The sequence below is a fragment of the Cheilinus undulatus genome, linkage group 9 (assembly GCF_018320785.1).
Source record: "Cheilinus undulatus linkage group 9, ASM1832078v1, whole genome shotgun sequence".
In the NCBI taxonomy this organism is placed as follows: Eukaryota; Metazoa; Chordata; class Actinopteri; order Labriformes; family Labridae; genus Cheilinus; species Cheilinus undulatus.
Window position 1 is genome coordinate 18,841,766 of NC_054873.1, and position 23,196 is coordinate 18,864,961.

At 38.2% G+C, this 23,196-nt stretch overlaps 1 protein-coding gene across 1 annotated transcript; it reads right to left on the bottom strand.

Annotated features, from left to right (window-relative positions):
- Window positions 1-456: 456 nt before the first annotated feature.
- On the bottom strand, window positions 457-22,894 carry nt5dc3 (5'-nucleotidase domain containing 3). The gene is made up of 14 exons (XM_041795862.1): window positions 22,505-22,894; window positions 19,282-19,466; window positions 17,539-17,613; window positions 17,385-17,440; window positions 17,095-17,185; window positions 16,870-17,007; window positions 13,457-13,517; window positions 13,139-13,241; window positions 11,000-11,101; window positions 10,747-10,828; window positions 10,541-10,627; window positions 2,372-2,512; window positions 2,220-2,284; window positions 457-2,140 (listed from the first exon to the last, which is right to left on the bottom strand). The coding sequence occupies exons 1-14, from the start codon at window positions 22,788-22,790 to the stop codon at window positions 1,873-1,875; spliced, it is 1,740 nt and encodes a 579-aa protein (XP_041651796.1). The 5' UTR covers window positions 22,791-22,894; the 3' UTR covers window positions 457-1,872.
- Between the last annotated feature and the right edge of the window lie 302 nt (window positions 22,895-23,196).

Consider the following 23,196-nt stretch of genomic DNA (forward strand, 5'->3'; position numbering starts at 1 on the left):
TGGCTTGGAAATTTTCATGCATTTCTGTCAAAATTCTGAGGTTTTATTAGTTTGAAGTTTTGGGGGAAAATTTCTTTGAATTTTTTTGCCATTTAAATGGGAATTTGGAAAAGTTGTTTTTGGGTTGGATTTTTAGGGAAATTTGTTTGTAATTTCTCAGGCATTCTCACGAAAATTTGAGAAATGTTTGGGTCATTTTTTTTGGGGGGGGGGGCTTTTGATTTTAAGGGATTTATTTGTAATTTGATTGGGAATTTGGGGGTAGCCAACAGCCATAACATAAGCTTGAAAACAGTGCTTCCCAAAATGTGGGCCATCAGGTAAAGTCAACTACAATGACTATAAACGCTGGAAGATTGTATAAAAATATCCAGTCATGTTTAAAATGATCATAAAATACTTTATTTCATGGTATCTAGGTGTATCTATGTCTCAGGAGAAACAAAACACAGACAGAGGCATATCTCATATCACCTTTTAATCCTTTACTTTGTCTGATGTCTGGGACCAGTGTTACGGTTCAACTGGGGTTGGATAAACTGGTGACACTCCATAAAACATTCTTCTATGCCGCTTGCTTGCCAATTTAAAAAAAATCTTTGTTGCATTTAAATTACCGGTTTATAGAATAATAACATGAAAATCTTGTTTAAGTCTCATGTTGTGGCTGTACGAGGGTTTTGGACCTCAGAAGATTTTCAGGTCTTAAATTTGGCCGCAGCATTCTGAAGTTTGGGAGAGTGAACTGATCAGATACTTATAATCCAGAACAAGTGTGAGAAAATAAAAATGCATTCCAAACAAAAGTTCAAAACCTTGCTTCAAAACCAAGCCACAAACACTTAGCAAGCACCATTGAGCCATTCCCTTTTTTAATAAATAGAGAAATAAAAAGAGACATTATTATGACATATTTTACAGTAAAACAGAAAAACAACTGAGGTCTCGGCAATGGCAACCAGTATTTAAAAATCCCCTTATCCACACATGTAAAACATAAAGATTCCAGCTCATTATAAATATATTCTTCTCCAGCATGTGTGAAAACACACTTTCTGCAAAGTGTCAAACCCACAAAAACACAAATGCTGCCTACACAGATAAAATACAGAAACTGACTGCTAAATATAGCAATGATGCTCTATTTTTTTCCAGACAAATATCAAACATTTCTCACTGCTCAAATGAGACATACAGGCTGTGCAGTGTGGATCTGTCTGATAGCACAATCTCTGAACTGAACCATGCAGAGTGTGTTACAATGAGATTAAATAAGCTGCTGCATGGTTAAACACTGAAAAGTGTACTCATTACATTAGGCTGTTAGAAAAATAGAAACACTGGAGTGTGAGATTAAGGCAACAAAGTTTGACATGTAAATGTGACATCAGAGTTTCACCTACAATCGCATAGTTTTACAGAAGCAGAGGGTAAAAAAGCAAGGAGTCCTTAAACATGCTGTACAATCTGACAAAAGTGATCAAAGATAGACTTGATGTGTGGCTGCCCCCTATTGCTTAGCTGTGTAACTGCATTATGGTGTCATAATTTCTCTGTCCTTCACTCACTCACACACAATAACACTCTCCAAATATACAACCTAAAACAATCAGTGCATTAAATATCTCTAATCAAAAGTGTCCACGCTCTCTATCAAAATGTCAAAATACTCACTGCATAATGAGTCATATGGCTTTAAAAGCACACTCTGCCCCTCTGCAAGACTACCTACATAGTTTAAAGCTTAATAAATAGTTTTCATGATTTACATAAACCTTAAAATATGGCATGCACCTTCTACAATGCCATGTCTTAAAAAACTAATAATAATCCGACTTTAAAGCCTCTAATGAAGATTCTAGTCTTATTATTCTAATCAGACTCTGCTTTGGAGTTGTGGAGCTGCGAGGAGACGCCATCAATACCCACAGGGCTGTGCTCAGGCCAGAAGGGGGGCTCGTGTTGCAGTGGAGTGCGGCGAGGGAAGAAGGTGTGCTGGAAGTCGTAGTTGAGCAGGCAGCTGATGGAGGCCATGTAGATGTCGGCAAAACGGGAGAGCCGGCGGGAGAAGTAGGTGGGGTTGTGGTACGTCCGGAAGAGACTCCCGAACTGGCTGTTGAAGATGTCCTTGGTCTGGGGCCTGCCATGAACAAATATGAATGAGTGCCAAAAGATTTTTATGAATCTTCATTACTAAAGTTAAGAATGACGTTCACTACCTCATGGCATCTCTTTCTCTGATCCACTCCTCCACCACAGCCTGAGCGGCTGGATCTCTGTGAACCTGTGTGGAAGCAGTGTGAAGAAGTTCAATGTTAGGATAAAGGAAGTAAAAAAGAACATTTACAATGTGTTAATCAAGCTTCCTGACCTGCATCTGCTCAATGAGTCCAGTCAGCGCCTGCAGCCAGGCCATCATGTGCATGTACTGCTCTGTGTTCATGATCTTGATCTCCTTCCTCAGCTCAGGGATGATGGCCCCCGTCCTCCAGCCATGTTTCAGTGTAAGATCCTGTAAAGCAAAAGGATTAACTCTCTTTTACTTTTACTAAAGCAACCTAATTGATTTCTGTTGAGGTCAGACTACATATTTAATGCACGACTGTAGCCTGACCTGCCTGCCATAAAATTTTCTCCTTCGTCCCTTGTAGTACGTCACAGTGAACGTCAATCAAGGCCAAGTCTAGGACGTCTCACAACCTCCTAACAGAAAGCCAAGCATGTTTGATTTTTCTTTCTTCTCTGATCTGTTCCATCCTACCAGTCAACCTGACCAATAAGAGCACAAAGCACTTTGCACATGCAAGAGTCATGAATGTAAACAAACAAACAAAATGGAGACGTGAAGAAAGACTGATGAAACTGGTGCTGTGAGATGAAATCATGAGTCAGAGGAAAAGTTTGTGAAGTTCTTGAAACAACATTCCTGCTTTTATGACATGTTGTAGAGGGATGACCATGACTGACTGAAAAAGAGGAACGATGGTGAGAAATTGAAACTTAGTGAGTAACTGCTGATGCATTCATTCATCATAAGGTTTGGACAAACAATGTGCAATTAATACATGCTTGTTTACAGTCTAATTTCTGCTTGCTAGCCCCTCTTCCTTTGAATATCGTCACAACAGTCGTGATGATTGATCCTAACTTTTATGTAGTATGACATGTCAAGTCACAGCATGAATGTTTAGTTTTGCGATGTCCTGATCTGACACAGTGACTTATTAAAAGACAAAAATATTGTGCAGTGTGACTTCAGCTTGAGTGTCACTTCTGACTGAGAAAATAACAACAGTGCCTATAAAAAGTATTTGGTCATCATGGTCAATATGATTTGGCTTTTCCAGCAAAAAAGCAAAAAACCCTCTTTAATGTCAAAGTGAAAACAGATTTCTACAAAGTGATAAATGATAATAAATTCATCATGAAATGGAAGGTATGTGGCACATGTGTAAATCTGCCTGGATCAGGCTGTCCTCACAAACTGAGTGACTGTGCAAGGAGACTAGTGAGAGAGGACACTAAGACACCTTTGACTTCTCTGAAGGAGTTACAAGCTTCAGCAGCTGAGATGGGAGAGACTCTGCATACAACAAATGTTGTCCAGGTTCTTCACCAGTCAAAGCTTTATGGGAGAGTGGGAGAGAAAGACACTGTCGAAGAAAACTTAATCAATCTCGACTGGAGTTCACCAATAGAGTTTTTATTTTTTTTGGGTCAAAAAAAGCCAAATTCTATTGACCTGATAAGAGTTATAAAGGATTAAACATCCAAGGGGATGAATACTTTTTATAGATACAGTATAGTAACAAGGCCAAACTCACTGCCAATTTTATTTTCACTAGTGCTGTTATGACAAATCTTCCTCCTCATTCCAAGTTTTTAAATGTGAAAGGAGCCATTCAGAAGTCGTGTAAGGACTCTTTTTATGGAGCAGGGTAAAAGATTTTTAATTAAGTGTACAATGACACTGATCCTTTAGGTGTCCTTGTTTGTTGATGAATGGGTTTTCCTTTGTCCTAAATCATGGTGATGAGATTTTGGACTTCAACACCGTGTCCTTTAGTCACTATGTTAGACTTTAGTGCTTCTCAGTCTTTTTTTATCTTCCATTATCTTGGCACCATGATGGAAATGCGTGTTTTACCTTTTTAATGTGGGACTTTGATTCCTTTTGTTTCTATACTGGAATATCTAATAAAGAAAGCAATTTACCTGTTTTTTAAACATACAGAACTTAAGTGATAATAAAAACAAGTGGGCATGGTTTATCACAAATTTTACTCTTACAATCATTAATCTGTTAACAAAGGTGTTAACAATAGTTGCAAGAAATCCATCAATTAATGGAAATAATGTTAATACTAAGCTCTAGAAAAAGTCTGACTATCCACCCACAGGCTGTCAGTGTGGCACCTACACAAAATATTTAAACCCTCTGGATCTGTGACAGCACGTAAACATCTGGAATATTCATCATATTCATACATCAAAAGTCTGCAAATTTACAAAAGTTAGGAAAACAATGGCTCTTTTTGGGACTACTTTGCTCCTGATATTCAAAGCAGACAAGAACTAACAGCCTATATTATTTGTGGATGTGAGCCCACAAAAAGACATATCCAAACACAATATTTTAACCTGCAAATAATGAGTTCTCGCAGCCCATGATATAGCCAAGCATGTTTATGTAGTATCAGTGTTAAAATACGGCTTAATTATGATGTTGAACTGCTCAGCAGCACAGAATAATGAATCAAACTGTTTACCTTGAGCGTGAGCTGGGTGCTCCAGTTAAATTACTCCAACCCGGTTGCTTTCGGCAATGTAATGCAGTCGCTTCCATTTATTAAACATAGCTGGTGTAAATGGCTGTTTGAAAGTTTCTGAGCCACAGTATCTCACAGGGAAAATGCAGTTAAAGGGCTGAAAAAGGAACTTATAGGGGAGAATATGACCAAATGGCAGTATCTCATGTACACTGGCAGTCCAAAGTTCAAGTACCCACCCTTTCACAGGCATATACACCACAGGAAGTGGTAAGCCTTTGCTTAAGTTGTCCAGCAGCAGAAGTAAAGAAGTTAATGGTTTAAAAATGGCCAAATGATCAGCCCCATTAAAAGTTTACATATAAGAACCACAATATTAAGGATTAACAAGTTAATTCATGCGTGCAAAGCTCTAATAATAATGAGAGGGGCAGTTCATTAATGTCACATCAGATTGAATGATGCGATCACAGTTCAAGTCCAAGACTTTGTCTGTGTTTTGGAACTGGGAGTGGAAAAGGAGTACCCAATGCTAAGCAGGAGAGCCCTGGCAACATTCCTTCCTTTTGCAACATCCTACCAGTGGGAGAGACAAAAAAAATGAAAGCTAGACATTGAAAATTAGCTGAGAGAGGCAGTCTCAAAACTACACGCAAGACTGGATTAGATCTATAGCACCAAATAACCCCAGAGCAGTCACTGATATTACTGCAGGACTGGGAGTATGAATCGTAAAGATGTTCATTAAGTTTTTATTTTCAGGAAGTTGTTCATCTTAAGAGTCAGATTTTTAAAACTACATTTTAGGTGATAGTTGTCATTATTTCTACAAAATTTAGGGGTTTTATACTGTGGTAAATTCTAAGAAAAAAGGAATTTGCAAAAATTATAACTGTGTTTGTCATCCATTTACATATTTTTACATATTGATATGAACAGTGATTTGCAGAGGAGGCCTGAAAATATTTTTATTTGCTAAAGGTGGCCTGACTGAAAAAGTTTGGGGACCACTGTTACAAGGTGAGGGGCACTGCTTTACACAGTGGACTGGAGTTATCAGCATCAAGTCCTTGTCAAACAGTAGAGGCTTATTTGAGAAAATTGCTGCAGTTAAAAACATGTTACAACAACTATGGCATGAACAAAATGTCTGTACTAGTCGTATATCAAACACTGCTCACAAGCAGCACTGCTGCAATGACGCACCACAACTGTACAGACACAGAGGACTGAGTGTTATTACCACTGATGCTCAACTCAAGCTAAAGAAAATACCCTGGTGGTCTGACAACCCCTCTGGTTGGAGTTTTGCTCAACTAAAGACTGAACAGCTAGGTAACAATAACACACAGCATCACTAAATCACAAAAGCAGGAAACACAGTCAATCAAACAAAACAAAAACTGCTAATAGACATTTTCTCATATCAAAGCTAACTTAAAACCCCACTTTCAATAAATAATGGCTGTTAAAGAGCTGTTTTATCAATGTGTCAAGTAGCTAACTGGATCTTACTTTTAAGTCTGGCCCTTTATATGCATTTAATTGTTAATTTATTTTATGTAAGGCTTTAAATTGAGATTCATTTATCAATCTGACAGAATAATAAGTTAAACTTTGTCATGTTATGCTCTACCTTTACTCTGTATAAACAAACATACCGTTTTATCTATCTAATTCTCTCTCTGGTGTTTATTTGCTTTTTTTACCCTTCCTTATTTCCTATGTTTTGCTTGATTGATTGAAATGTCGCACTGACATCCATATGAGGTGTTTTAAGGACAAAAAGTCTCAATGGTATGATGAATGCTCTCACCAAAATGAAAACAATATTTGAGATTTTATTTCTTTTATTATGTACTGCTGCCTTTCTGTAAGTTTCAATCACTTCCTATTCACTTATAGATCTGCCAAACCTGTTGATTATTGAATTCAGGTTTTTCAATCAGACTTGTGTCCACAGGTGTATACTAAAATCAGCACCTAGTCATGCAGTCTCCATTAACAAACATTTATGATACAAAATGTGTTGTTCTGGAGAGCTCAGTGACTTCAAGTGTGGTGCTGTGATGGATGCCGCCTTTGCAATCATATGTTTCATGAAATTTCATCCTTGCTGGATATTCCACAGTCAACTGTAAATTATATTATTAGAAAATGGAAGCATTTAGGAACAACAGCAACTCAGCCACAAGGTGGAAGACCATATAAAATCACAGCGTGTGGTCAAAAACTGCAAAGACGCATGGCGCATAGAAGTTGTCAACGCTTTGCTGATTCCATAGCTGAAGTTCTGAACTTCCCCTGACAGGAGAATGTTACCACCTGACTGCATTGTTCCAAGTGTGAAGTTTGGTGGAGGAGGGATAATGGTATGGGGCTGTTTTTCAGAGTTTGGGCTAGACCGTTTCTCTCCAGTGAAGGGCAATCTTAATGCTTCAGCATACTAAGACATTTTGGACAATGCTATGTTTCCGACTTTGTGGCAACTGTTTGGGGAAGGCCCGTTTCTATTCCAACATGACTGTGTCTCAGTGCACAAAGCAATGACTATAATGACATGGTTTGATGAGTTTGGTATGGAAGAACTTGACTGGTCCACTGAGCCCTGACCTCAACCCCATTGAGCACCTTTGAGATGAACTGTAATAGAGATTGCCAACCATGCCTTCTCAACCAACATCAGTGCCTGATCTCATAAATACTCTACAGAATGAATGGGCACAAATTCCCACAAAATTACTCCAAAATCTTGTGTAAAGTCTTCCAGGAAGGGTGGAGGCTAATACAGCTGCAAAGGGGGCTACTCCATATTAAATTACATGTATTTAAATACAATGTCATTACAGTTCCTTCTGGTGTAACCGTCAGGGGGCTGAATATTTTCGTCCATAGAGGGTCTCATTGAGGAATATTCTTCAAATCTTGCACAAATGTCCACTCTGACTCTTGGATCAACTAATTTGATTTTGGAGGTTAGTGCTCAAAGTCATGGCCTCATGCTCATCCCTACTACACAGAAACCACTCCAGTCCATCAATGATCTAATGAGTATTTCTACTAATTTTTGCCTGATGCCATATTTCTTCATTTGCTGTTATATTTGAATATATTTCACATCTGAAAATCTCCATTTTGCTAGAAGTGTTTTTTCTTTGAATGCACTCAATGTTCCGTTAAACTTCTGTTTTGAACTCTGTAAAGCACTTTCAATAGCTCTATGCATGAGTGGCGCTTTATAAATAAACTTGCCGTGCCCTGTAATTGGACTCAGAATAATATCTGCATTAACCATGAATAAATCATCACGTCCCCCCAATCTCCCTCACTCCCCTGTACCCCCTTATTAACCCAGAGAAGCTCCAGCTTGGCGTCCTTCTGGCAGTAATGATCTTATCCTACAGCCAGCAGGAGGCTGTAAGTGTGGTCGGCCTAAACTGCACACGCCATGTTCCATCTTCAAAATAATAAGAAAGGCGATATGTTTGACAGCCGGCTGCCTTCACTGGCAGGGCATTATACTGAGATGTAAACTCTGTTTTCCATTATCACCGTTTACAGCTTATCACACCCAGTAAGATATCCAAGTTTTCATAACTCATAGTGACACAATTTAAAAAACCCTGATGCTTGTTAGTTTGTTTAGAGCAGATGAGGGGCAGATGTGTGCTGGTTTCTAGGATACAGGTGGAAAAAAGTGACACTACCTGCTGTAGGTGTGATATGTCAGGAGACACCGACACTCATTAAAAACGCCTGTCAGCCAATCGCAGTGCAGACCTACAGAGACTATGGTATCACGCAATAAGAATAACATCCTGAAGTTCGCTATTTTAAGATCATTGTTCTAGTTTCGAATCTCACTCTGTAACTTTAAGAAGCACGGTAAGATTTATAGACTATTGCATGTAGAGATTTACTGAAAGAGACACAGGGTGCTTATATGAAGCATGGCCAAAGCAGGCTATTTTATTTCATGATCTTTCATACTATGGTGCATAAGGTCGCATCAGTATATAGACAGTAGTCTGTTTTTGGGCCTCTCCCAAGGGGTAAGGCTTTAAACTTATTTCCTAAGTCCACAACATGCAGTTTCTGTGTAGCTCCTTTAAAACTGTTTGTTTTTGCCATCAAGTGTTTTTGCATCTCTGTTAGCTTGAATACAGTAGCTGAGCTCTCAGCCCTAGGTTGTCATTATTGTTAAGTTGACAGATTCATAGTCCACAAGTTGCCCACCTTCCTCTGTCACTTTTCTTTAATTGAGGAGTCTTCTCAATCAAATAACAGTTCACAAGCTTTACTGACTTATCACTATACTCTTTACTTTAAATGCACAATTCCTCCCTAACAAGGGAGAAAAGATGGTGGAAAGTAGCTACAACCCTCGCTAGGATGCTACTTGAGGTTGAGAGTATGTCTCAGCTCTTTATACTGGTATATTGGTTGTACCAGTATACAGGGAGCAGGCAACTTTTTAGATTCAGCCTATTTAGTTTATCTAAAGCTACATCAATGGGGGAGTGAATGGAACAAAAGTTGTGAAACTGTTTTTTTTGTTGGCATTTTAAATTATAACTTGGTGTTTTGGTCCTTATACAACAGGTTGTTTGCAATCATGTGATCCCGAATGTCCTTTGCCGAGGCTAAACTAGGCAAAGTTGTGGTAAAAGAGGAATGGGAGGCTAAGAGAAAAGCAGCTAAACTGCGAGGGTGCTTGTAGTTAACTGTATGTATGCCTAAACCCACAACAGCTATAAAACAGTAGTAATTAGTAGTGGAGAGAAAAAATAATTTAAATTTAGCTCGATTGAGGCTTAGAGAAACACAACAACAGAGCAACCGCACAAAAAGGAAATGATGCAATACGCTCACCGCACGTCAGCCAAATTAATGGATAGGGACATGTATTTTATACAAAATGTATACATATTTATGCTGTTGTCATGGTTCCAGTTTCGAACCAGTACACCTAAGAAGTCCTCTGAGAGGTATGAATGAGAATTGGAGCAACAGGGAGGTTTGCAAATCGAGACATACATACACACATACAGCTCTCCAATTATAGTAGTAAGACTACTTATGATAGTTGTATAACCTACTACAGAACTGGAAGGACCCAAAATGTCCCACAGCAAAGAAATGGACTCATGAAATGGTCAAGATTTCATTGTATGAGCACATGTTGGGAACAATGAATGCTGAGGGGAGGATGAGTGAGATATGAGGTAATTTCTGGCCACATGTTAAATGCAAGTTATACTGTAAATTATACTTGTCCAAGGCTGTTTTTTCTGTCAGGGGATGGATTTCATATTTCAATGTCCTGAGCAATAGAAGGTCTGTTGATCCAGCCTGGAACTCCACTACCTTATTTGTTTGAACAGCCACTATTTACAGCTGATAGAGGCAGATTTTTATAGCCAAAATACTGGTTGTAAATATTTGCAGAAAAGTACAAATCTGCAGAAATGTACAAATCTGCTGACAGCGATATAATGCCGATAATGTTGTGCATCTCTAATAATTACCTTGATGTGTACGCATTTAAAATTTCATGCCATACTGCATCTGTCTATTGAGCTCTGAAAGAAAAGTTTTACATCTTTAAGCTTTGTTTTCTTCTGTTGGTTGTTTTTTGCCAATTTCACAAGAAGTTGTCTTTATTTTTGTAAAGGACACCACAAATGAACTTTGTGGAACTACAGATGAATGTTAAAGAAACACTGTGATAGACCTTATTTTACTACAAGTCCTGTCTGTTTGCTACTTACTGCCAAGTCACTGTAGATGTGATCACCAAAGTACAACACTTTGGATCCCCTCCAGCCGGTCAGTCTCAAGAACTCGTAAAGGTTTCCCTACAACATAAATAAACACACACATAAAAAAAAAAAGTCGATCAGTTTTTTTATAGGGTGAATTTATTGAGGAGAATTCATTTTAAACTGCCATGTCATAGTTAATCTTAGCACAACACCTGTTTGTAGATCTGCCCTTTCTCCAACCTGTGAATCCGATCCCACAGCAGAGCACCTTTGTCTGTCACTCTCCTGAAAGGTCTGAGGGGAAAATAAACAAAGGCAGATCTTATCCACTTATAATACTCTCACCATCTGAACAAATATACACCTCACAAACACAGTAACGGCTCTATCTTTAAGTGCTCTGTGTGCAGCCCGATGAGGCCTCTTTTTGGATTAAAGAGGCACAGCATGCACCAATACACTTACTTTCTCCTGTCGTTGAAGAAGCCAGGTTTGTCAGCCTGAACGATCACAACATCAAACAAGTCCCTCCAGTCCTTCCCCACAATGTAGCTCATCCCCCGATCTCTGTGAAGGACAACCATTCAAAACATTGGTGAGTCAGCCACTATTTAGAGCTTATCATAAGGGCACATGACAACATCAGCAGAAACAGGAACAGAGTGAGCTACATTAGTGTAACTGTACATTCATGTCAATGAAACTGCCAAGTTAAATATAACCCTCCTACCTACTATACGCCTGTTCAGAAAAATAGGGTTATTGTGATCGTCCAGTTCCAGATGGGTGCAAATTTCAAACAAAAAACAGCAAATAAAGGGAAAAGAGAGGCTGTGCATACTAGGAAATCTGCAAGCTCTTTAATGCCTGCAACATAAATTTTATGTGTGTATCAAGATAGGTGGAGCAACAGCTGCCTGGGAGTGAAGCCAAAATATCTACTGCTGGCAGGCTGCAGTATAGGACATGGATTCTGCCTCTTGTACAGTAACATATGGGACAAGGATCAAACTATAAAGTTAAAACACATGTAAAAAAAATCATTCATTAATTAGCATCAAGCGAGTGTACCATTCATCGTAATGTTTAAATAGACAAACAGATACAGCACATTACAGTGAATAAAGTATGCTTGTTTGCAATCTCTAAAGTAGTCTAGCCCTGCCCCTCTATCTTCTAATATCATCCCATTGGTCACAATGATTGACTGCATACCTCCGTGTAGTCTGTTATATCTGTTGGTCAAGACATGTCACAAATGTATGGCTCTGTGATCGACTAATCTGACACAGTAACAATCATAACAGACAGAAAAAATCATGCACTTTGAGCTTAAGTTAAAAATGTTGTTTGGTTAACAGAGCGAGGGGCATGGCATCAGTTTCTTGGTTCCATCAGCCAGCTTAAATCTGTGCATGTCTTGGCTCCATTACTACAGCCCCCATTATGGGGCTATTTTGGCTTCTCTCTTGAAGAATGGCAGGACACAGCGTAGCCCGTCCATGTAACTAATGATTAATTAATTGTTTGCACCAAAAAGTCAGAAAATACATCAGGCTTAAAATCATAATATCTCCTACGAAAATCATGCAAAATACCCTCTGCATCATTATGTAATCATGCATAAGGGAAAATCAATATAAAATACAAATAAAATAAACTTTTACAGAGTAAAAAACCTAAAAAAAATACACTTCAGGAGGGCAGCATGAAGTGGACAGACCCAGAGCACATCAATACATTTTATGTTAATAATCATAATTAGAAAACTACAGTCTAGAGCAGATAGATTAGACGGAGTTATCATGTAAAAGTAAAAAAATAAAGGTAGAAATAATAGTGGGTATAGAGGATGAAATTCTCTATTAAAAACTCTGCATATTTAAAATTTCAGAGTGCTGAAAGCTTCTCTGTTTCCATTTCTCTTCTATCTCTTTTATCACAGCTGTCGTTTAGTTGTTTATAGTTTCTTTGTGCAATGCTGCTTGTCAAAATTATGCTTTTTAGATGCTTTTATGTATGTATGGGCTGACATTATATTATCACTGTTTTCTTCATACAGCACCTTGGTTTATGTTGGCAATTTTTTTAAATCTTATTTTTGGACTTTTAATGTGTTTATCGTGGATGTTTTGATGGTCAAAAGACTCAGAAATGTGGGAGAGAGAGGAGAATGACATGTGGGAGAAGGGCCATGAGTCTGAATCAAACCCAGGCAACCAGCTTTGAGGCCTACAGCATCTGTACACGGGGTGCACAAGTTAATTGGTAGGCCAACTGTGAGCAGTGTTGGCTGTTTTTAAGTTTTCTCTTTGAATAAACAGACTCTGCTTCATTAAATCAACGATGTGTTAAATGTTGTTATGAGCCAAAGCCTTTAAAGTTATATAAAACACAGCTGATTATACTGTGTCTGAATTTATAAGAACCTGATTGCCAAAGACTTATAATGAATTACAAACAGTGTGGACACAAAGCCCTTTGATAGGATGTTTACCAGTCTATAAATGTAGGGGCAGTTTACAGCAGCACCTATAATATATTAGCACTCTGACATGTTATGTTTTTAATTAATCATGCAAACAGTGGCTGGCTCACACTTACACAAAGTCAAACGGGCTGTTGGTAATGAGGAACATCTTTTTTCCATGCTCTGACAGCTTCTTCAGCACGGCGTGGCTCTGCTCACCGTAGCAAATATATTTCTCTGCAAAATGAGAAAAGCACAGCAAGGAAGAGGCATGAGAGGAGGAGGAGGAGGGGTGATGTTGATAGCATTTGCACAAACAAAATTGCTTTTTATTGTGTATCACAGCTTCATTAATACTTGATATATTTTTTATGTGTTTGGAACAACTCAGCTGTGGCTTCATGATTTTTTTATATTAGCTGAAAAAAGTCAGATAAATCAGAGAGGGTTACCGATATCTGCCTCCACAGCGCGGTACATTATACCCTTGACGTGAACGTCTCTAATGGCTTCCTGTGAAAAGGAAAAAAACGTAAACAGCCCTTAGCCAAGAAGTCATCGCATCAGTGGCACAATGTTAGCATTCATCTCTGGTAGCAACACTTTGCTGTGTGTATAGGCGGCTGACTTGGAAGCACAAAGAAAAGCACATGTCTGAATACAAATGACACATGAAGAAAGCAAAGCCCTGGAGTTTTGCACTTTGGTGACACAGAGAGAACATTTGTAGCAAGTTTCCAACAGAGTAACTTGTGCTTTTGAATAAGTGCGTGCATAAAAACACTCTTCTTTGTAAAGCTCCTCTTCTAAAGGAGAATTCAGAGGAGGTTTAACATGTACAAGGATCATTTAAAGTATAAAAAGTAAAGGGAAATTAAGCAGAAAAGAGAAGGTTAATGCTGCATGATAAATCAGGCTTGGTTGGAGATTAAAAAAAACGAAGAACAAGAAGTTTGTCCTTGAATAAATAGAAGAGGCACTCGAGGAACAGTGAGCGTGTGTGAGGGCTTTTAATGACAGCAATCTGTCAAAAACGCCGCAGCGTCACAGAGAATAGACAGGACCAGCATGACAGCTGCCCTCAAAAGAGAAGACGGCGACGCTCATTTCCCACCCCTCTCTTTCTCTCTGAAGAAGCAGAGCCACCAGAGAACACACGCAGATGGCTGCAGGCGCGCTTGTTGACTAAAATTAGACACCAGGTTTTTTTCCAGAGCTAAAATTAAATCAGCACAGAATAGCTAAAGTATCCCAGCACACTGAGAACACACAAATACATAAATGTTTATGAGCTTTACACACCTGGGAGACACAATAACTGTGAAATGGAGGGTTGCCTAGCAAGTATCTTCAGATAAACACTGATCAAAGATGTTAAAGTGGTTCAAGATAAGACAGAAAAGCGTATTATTTCCTTACGTAATAAAGTTTTTATAACATGGTCATATTCAACAGTCAGTATGATAAACCCCATCAGGTCTCTCTCTTGAAGCAAACACTTTATAATGCAATAATATCAGTACTAAGTATGGCAATCAAAACATTTAGATACCAAACTTTCAAGGATGTTTGCTGTGATTTTAAAGTCTTAAATGGACCATTAAATGATTTCATGCATAAAAAATACCAAACAGGAGAGACTGTAGCATGTCTACAATGCATTCAGAAAATTTACACTGCTGTCCATTTCTTTGTGTTGCACCCTGATGCTACTATCCTTTAAATGAACGATTTCCCTCATTAATCTACACTCAGTACCCCATAATGACAGAGTGAAAACATTTTTTTTTTTTTGCAAATGTATTACAAAGAAAAAAAACTGAAATATCACAGTGACTTAAGTATTCAGCCCTTTACTCCCTTTTACTTAGTTGAAGCACTTTTGAGAGCAATTACAACCCCAATTCTTTTTGAATATGAAGCAAAAAGTTTTGCACACATGGACTGGGGGCTTTCCTGCCATTCTTCTCTGCAAATACTCTCAAGTTCAGTCAGATTAGATGGGGACAGCCAGATACAGCCATTTTCTGGTCTATCCAGAGATGTTCCCTAAGGTTCAAGTCAGGCCTCTGATTGACAGAGTTGTCCCTCAGGGTGTACTCACACTAGGCCATCTGTACCGTACCGTATTCTAACCGTGCTGAAGCCCATTTGACCCCCTCCCCTGTCCCCCCTTTGGCCCGCACTCATACTGCTCAACGCATCCAGGCCTGTGGATGGATACGTCATGCGCTGACGTCATTACACGAAGCATCCACCGTAGATGACTTAGTATGCATCAGTGTTGTTTTGTTAGGATGTAAAATAGTTACAAATTTATACGATATCTGATCTGACACCAGAATTATTTCCCCTGATCTGGAATCAGTTACATTAACTACACAGAGCACAGTGAGGAGAGAGAGAGAAAAAGTGGTTCATAGGGGAGAGTCATCGCTCACAGCATATAATCTGGAGCCTGATCAGAGTTCCAAGCATTTCTGCTGAATGAAACCCGGACTTTATAACTCATATGAGCCCCTACAGTCATTCCTCTGCATGTCCTTATACTATCTGAATCCCCTTGGCATTCCTTTATGCGCCACAAACTGTGCCTTTTCTCAGCGTAATTCTGGATGCCTGATGCACCAAACAAGCTCTCATGTGTCCAGATCAGGATTAAATGTTCAGTTAAAAGTTTTTTTTACTGTGACGAGAGCAATTTTAACCATCTGATGAAAGCTGGAGGTGAAAACGCCTCAGGATTAATAAACGATGCTCCGTTCAAATGTTAGCAATCAAGATCCCACTCTCAGTTCTTGGTGACATGAAATAGAATCAGAGGTAAATATTTCAGTGGATGATAATTTGGCATTACAATTTTTTAATAAGAGATGCTAAATCAGCTATGTGAATAACCCCTGCACACACTTGTCCGCAAATTTGGCACTCTACTTTAAACACGGAGGATGAAAGGTGTTTGTTATCCTGTGAGCTGCTGTTTGTGACTAAAACAAGGGAAGAAGCTTTATTTTACAAACCAAAAATCCTCTTACAGTCATTAAAGCCTGACTTTGCCAGAAATTGGTCAGAAATGTGGACTGGACTGGGATCCCGCTGTCTCTAGCATGCAGCTGCTGCCTGGTGGGCTCGCTGAGGCGGTCCTCTTGTTGTTACTTCATGCTACGTCACATTCCCGCGCTTGTGCTCCTTCATTTGCATCCGTGCCATACCTAGGCCCACCTCGTCCATCTGTTCCGGGGCCGCGAAGCACGGAACGATTGCACTCTCACTGGCCAAACGTACCGGACTTTAAGCTGAAACGGGCCCAGGCACGGTACGGATGGCCTAGTGTAGGTACACCTTAAGCCACTCCTGTGATGTCTTGGCTGTTTGCTCAGGGTCATTATTATGGTGGAAGGTGGAAGCCACCACTATGCCTCACTGTTAGGACTGTATTGGGCAGGTGATGGGAGATGTCTGGTTTCTTTCAGACATATTAAGACAAAACAGTTCAGTATTGGTTTCATCAGACCATAGAATCTTGTTTCTTGCCTTGCATGAATCGTGCATCTTAGCTCTGCAGGCAGTTCCTTTGGCTTGGTTGTTGCTCAGATATACATTGTCAGCTGTGAGACCTTCTATAGAGATATGTACCTTTCCACATCATGCCCAATCTTTTCAATTTAACACAAATGGACTCCAATCAAAGTTTAGAAACATCTCAGCAACAATCGAGAGAAAAGGGAGGAACCTGGTCTAAACCTTAAGTGTTGTTGCAAAAGGTTTTAATATTTATGTCAATGTGATATTTCAGTTTTTGAGACACAAACAATGGCTGTCAATAAATCCAGTAAAGAAAAAAAAACACAGTAAAATGTCTCACCTTTACGTCTTTGTAGAGATGGACAGGCTCATAGTCAATGTTGTGGCTCATGAAGAAGTCATTGACACATGACAAGAGCGTCATTTCAGGCAGCGAGAAAATGTCCATGAACTGTTTCATTGTGTGACCATGTGAACTCTGCAGGGCAGATATTACAAATTCTGTTCATATTGATTATTTTGGCACATTTTAGAGCTGTAAAAAAAGAAAAGATACAATCATCACCTTTCCATAGAAGTCGCTCATGATTTCCAGAGGTACGTGACAGCCTTCATACATGGCAATAACCTCCTCATCAGGGACAGGATGAAGCCCCCTGAAGCATAATTAAGAATATGAAATCATCCATAAAATGTCAACACTATATTGACAGTGATGAGATCTGACAGAAAAGCAGCAAGATATACAGACTGAGATGTTCAACAACAGCACCAACCCTGCATTAAGCCTTTTGAAACTGTTTGACTGCTGCAGTCAAACAGCAGTATTATAGTAGTATTAAAGTGCAACAACACCTGTATACTGTTCCCAACTGGATGTAGTGAAAGGCATCAATCTTCATCAGCAGTGCCTACGACAAACCATTCCATATTTACACAAAAATGACAGTTACACCACACACAAATAAGAGCTGTTTTTGTTTGAGGTAAATACGGAAAGAGCTCTCACCTTCTGAACATCATAGTGAAGTCCTCTCACAGCAAAATTAGGAATATACTCATACTTTCGCAGACCCTCGGGATACTAAAAGACAAATGGAAAGAGATGTTTGGATTTCAAGAGACAAAATGACAGGTCAGTAAAAACACTGATCTCTTAAAGCAGTTGACCCACAATAATGGAGTTAACCTTTGGTTAAAATGTTGCTTGATTATCTTACAAAAGTTCAAGGCGGCCCATTAGGAGGAATAAAAAGGAGAGCTTTTCGGGACTTGGTCAAATTGAAAGCCTTGGAGGTCAGGAAAATCACAGTCCATTGTTAAGTTCAGCTGTGATAACCACATTTTATTGTTTTACCTGAATAATAACAACTCCAATCAGAGAATCAAAACATGAATTGTATTTATTTATGCTTTAGAGTATTATAGCCTTTCTCAAACTGTAAAACTCTTGTCTTGAAACAGAATTATCTTTGTATTGGTAATGTTAACAATGAGAATGGGTACATATAAACGTTTGAAGTAATGTTGGACCTCAGAGCTAAACCGTGCACAAACACCAGGATACCAGTAAATAAAGTAGAAAAAACTGAGAAAGCTTTAATGGAAAAGAATTGATTGATTGTTAAAAGAGACAAAAAGTGGGTTAAACGTGGCTAAAAGAAATGGCAAGAATGGATGAAAAGCAGAAAAAGTGGGTAAAAGTGGAAGAAAATGATGAAAATGAGCAAGAAAGGGTGGAATGTGCCTAAAAGAAATGGATAAAAAATGGACGAAAAGCAACAATAGCAGAAAAATGGTTTGAAATGGCAAAAAAAAGTGGCAACAATGGACAAAGAAGCAGCAAACATGGGCATTTAGTGGCCAAACTGTTGAAAATGGGCAAAAAGTGGCAACATTGGGTTTTAAGTGGCAAAAGTAGCAAAAACTGTCAAAATTGATCAATCGGAGAAGAAAGTGGCCAAATGGGAAAAAAGTTGCAAAAAAATGGTTAAAAGTGGTAAAAAAAAAGTGGCAAAGTGGATGAAAAGCAGCAAAAAAATGATTAATAGTGGCAAAAAAGTGTCAGAATAGGGTGAAAATGGGCAAGAAACAGTTCAAACTTAGCAAAAAAAAAAAGAAGCAAAATACAGCAAAAATGGGAGAAAAGTGCCACATGTATGAAATGGGCTTATAATGGCAAAACAGAGACAAAAATGATTAAAAACAACAATGAAAGGTTTAAAGTGGCATAAAGAAGAAGCAAAAAGGGCAGAAAACATGGTGATAAGGGGTTAAAAAGTATGTAAATAATTCCAACATCAGAACCCAAAAATAAGTTAGTTTGACACACTTTCAGCTCCATAATGAGATAACTCTGAGCGAGGATTCACTGATATCATTAATAAATTACAGGTGGAGAGGGCCCATTCTCTGAGTTTTCATAGGTCAGCCAACTCTGTGGGCAGCCCTGTGCAAGTTTAACCCTTATTAAACCTTAAATGCGATGATTGTGATAAATTATTACCAAAAATCACTGAGGTATTTAGTTAAAAAACAAAATTCTACTACAGAGCTTTTTAAAAAGTATCTACTAGAAATGTTTTGGGGTTGTAATGTCTATATGGAAGGTTTTTTTCCTGTGTGTTCTGTGTTTTTTAAAGTTCAAAATGAAATGTAAAACCAAGTTCAGTCCTCCTATGAAGCGGAGTAATGATCCTGTCTGTTTCAGAAAAAGATAAAAATGTCAGGAGGTGGCGTAAAATGAACCCACCCTGTGCTTGGAGATGAGGATGTCCCGTGCGATGTTGAAGATAAGCGTGTGGAGGTGTCTGGAGTAGAAGGCCAGAGTGTAGTCATAGTCAAAGCCGTAAATCTCAATGTCTCTTAGGCTCATCTCATTGTTGGCAAATATAGTGTCAGGGTCCACCGAGTTGGTGGAGATGACTGGGATCAGATCTGAGTGGAGAGAAAGAGCCAAGGTTATTTGGCAGATTTCTTCCAGTCTGATGTGTTCAATGACACAAACACAATTTTAAAATTACTAGAAGTATTCATGGTAGAACATTCTAAGATGTGGGCAAACACAGGCCTGTTTCCTGCTCAAACAAACTGTAAAAACTGTATTGCGTGCTTTATTTTCACAAGCATCTAAAAAACTAAAAGAAGAGAGAAGTTGGTAATATTTCAGAGTTTGTTCCCTAGACTTGTATTTCAATTCTAATTCATGAATTTTCCAGGAGTAGACAAAATCATACAGCACCTTAAGTAAATCATTAAATGCACTACAAATCATTCATTCATTACTAGATGTTATGAAAGAGCTTTTGATTGACTTGCTTTGAAGATTTTTTCGGGTGTTTCTGGGTTGCCATGATACCAAAATCTCACTTCAGTACAAGACTGGTAAATAAAAGATATTTATAGCTGTATTTATACCACTGCAACAAAAATATGTGCCCTAGGCTACCAGTATTCAGTTACCAAAAATGAAGACAAACCCCTGCATGCTGCTGCTGAAACACTGCCAGGACAATGTCCAAATATTTTAGTGTGATTTAAAGAGTGTCACCTCCTCTGCTCTCTGTCCCTTATGATGACACATAAACGTTACATGTGCATGTTTACAAGATGAATTTGAATGGACCACCACTATTTTCTCTACTGCTAAAAACAGATTTAGGTAAAAATGTGAGTCAGAATCTGAGGGTTTTCTTTTCAGCTACAGTTCTTCTCATTCAAATTGTTTGATGTATAGTTTAAAACGTGGTATGGAAAAGTATCAAAGTATTAAAAATGTCACTAACCTTAATTTTTGTTGATTATATATCTAAGCAAAATGCTAGAAATAATTACAGGATCAAACTCCTTGAAGATGGTGGATTTACTGGTATTTATAGTAGTTTAAAGGTTAAAAAAATACAGAAAAAATAATTTTAATATACTACAGCAACAACCCAACATTCAAAAATGTCCATAAATTTCATCTACTCTTTCTTAAAGTAATAGGTAAACCATTAGACTGACATGCATGCATGTTTGAATCAACTAGATAACAACCACACAGTGAAAATAATTTCACTTCTTTGTACAGTTTTGTACGTGTCCACATTTATTTGTCAGGGCTATGTGTAAATCTCACATATGGTTGTCAAGACACTGGAATTTTTTACATTGATATGATACTGGTTTCAATCAAATGACACCTGTTCTATCATCATAACAAAAATATAATTCAGAGAGCACCCATATTGAGAACTTTCTTGTTCTTAATGATCAAATATTACCAGCAAACTCCTGAACACTGTCTAAGCTGCACATATACTGGCATTGTTATACCAAACAGGGGTGGAAAGTAACTAGTTTAATTCACTCAAATAACTGTAATTACCTCTTTTTGGGTTTATTTTTACTTTGTTAAGAACAGTTTGAAATCTGCAAATTTACTTCTACTAAAGTAAGTTTTAACCAGAGTGCCTTTTACTTGAGTATCATTCTTCTGTAGTTTGTCCACCTCTGTTGGCTACACTCTGTTGTAAATAAGGAAAGATCATATTTCTACTATCTAAAAAGTAAATTATCGGTATCAGCAGATATTAAAAATTCTGCTGATATTTACAACCTACATTTTGGCTAGAAATACCTGCATTTATCAGAGTTTTAAGATGGAGAAAAAGACCTACTGTACATCAACTGAAGTCTGTCTCTTCTCATTCGTCCTCATCTCTTACACTTTAAGTCTATTTTAAGGACTGAAATGTGTTCATTTGTTTATCCTCAAACTTTAAATTGTTTGTTTTAAGGACTGACGTTTTGGATCTGAACTACATTAGAATATTGGTATCAATATCAGAATAAATTGTTTTGTAAGTATATCATACTGGGGAACGGAGAAAATCCAATATTGTGCATCCCTACTTTAAATAAAATACATTTTACTCTTACTTTGGTAGGTTTATAGAGCAGTACTTTAACTTCAACTTAATCACCTACAATGGCTGTCAATAACTATCAACTATTTCATAAAGTTTGACTGATAGGTACTATGCTTATTATATACAACGTTAGCCTGTTACAAAAAGCTGTAAGTAACTGATGTTACACATATAGAAATTATAGCTAATTTTCATTTCCTGTCCTTAATTAGACTTTTAGTTAAAGAAAGAACCTTTCTAATCAATTCAAATGTGGTTTTATCTTAAAGCTTTGGCACAATTTTGATACTTTCATTCAATAAAAAAATGTATGAACTAAAAGCCACAGATATTGAAAAGTAGGCTTTAAACTCAAAAATTTTGACAGCCTTGACTGGCCTGTACATTATTCCCATCATATGCTCTATTTCTTTGGTTCTTAACTGGTGTGTTGGGCCCTTTGAATGATAAAATTAATGCATGTCTATGATGTACTGAAGCCCTATGCATACATCCATACATTTTATATTACCCCTTTTTTTGCTGTGATGTAAATTGTCATTGTTTTTTTGTTGTTTGTTTTTAGATATTTTAACCTATCTAGCTTGTCATCTTGGCATAAAAAGGTTGTATTTCTCCATGTATTAATTTTTCCAGATCTCTAGGGAAAAAAAACAAAGAAACAAAAAAAAAAAAAAAAAAAATTTACATGTTATCACTGGAAACAGTAAAACCAAATGTATGCATGTCCCTCCAGGGCTTCTGTAATGATGTGCTTTTAAAACATGCTTACTTTGTCCTGTTTCTTTGTTATATCTTGTTAATTTCAAGTCCAAACTGGAACAATTCCATTATATAAATATTAGTATTTTTTTCATAAATGTGGGTCCTGACTTCTCTTAAGGGAGGCAGTGGTGGGTCCTGGTTATTCTAGTTGTGAACCAATTAGTTCTTTTAATAAGGCTCTGGATATGGTACAGTCAGTTGTGCTGGATATATTACTCATAACAGGTTCATAATCTAACAACAGCTGTGTATTTACCGCAGTGCTGTAAGTAAACACATTTCTGACTGCTTCCTTACCTTCAGTCTGTCTCCTGGTATCATTGTAAATAGACCACAGCCTCTCTGTCAGGTCCGGACCGTCTGAGGAGCTCCTAAAGACAGATGCTGCGTAGTTTGGGGCTCTGTTCCGGCTTGACAGTAGTTGACCGACTCCATGTGTTACTGCACCGAAATTCCGTTTCCACAATCGAGACGTGACCGGCCGGTGACGTAAACCGTGTACGGCATTACAGAATACATTCAGCCTCTGCAGACAGTCCCTGTGCTTCACCACAGAGCACAGGGGCAGAGACAAGGGCGCCATGACTCCGGTAATTGGATGGCAGCCCGTTTGTAGGTCGCGGTGGGCTCTCACACGATAGCATGAGGTTGACAGGCTCTTCAGTAAATACCGAGGCAGTCGCTGGATAGGCGCTGTGTACGTCACTTCCGTGTTTGGGAAGGTCCCACCCAAACAGCCAATCAAAGGCGGATGCGTCTGGCGTCAGGTCGCTTCCTGCTTTCCAGTCGATATGTGGATTTGATAGGTTATTGATACATATCTTTAATATGTATGATACAGAAGAAGAGCCAGTATTAAATTATTAAATAGCATGAGTGCTAAGGGAAGCTTTATTTTCTCCTCAAACATCTTAAGACTGCCCAGTTAAAGAACTAAAAAATACGTTAACAGCGTAAATTAAAATTAAGACTTGAAGATTTACTGAAGA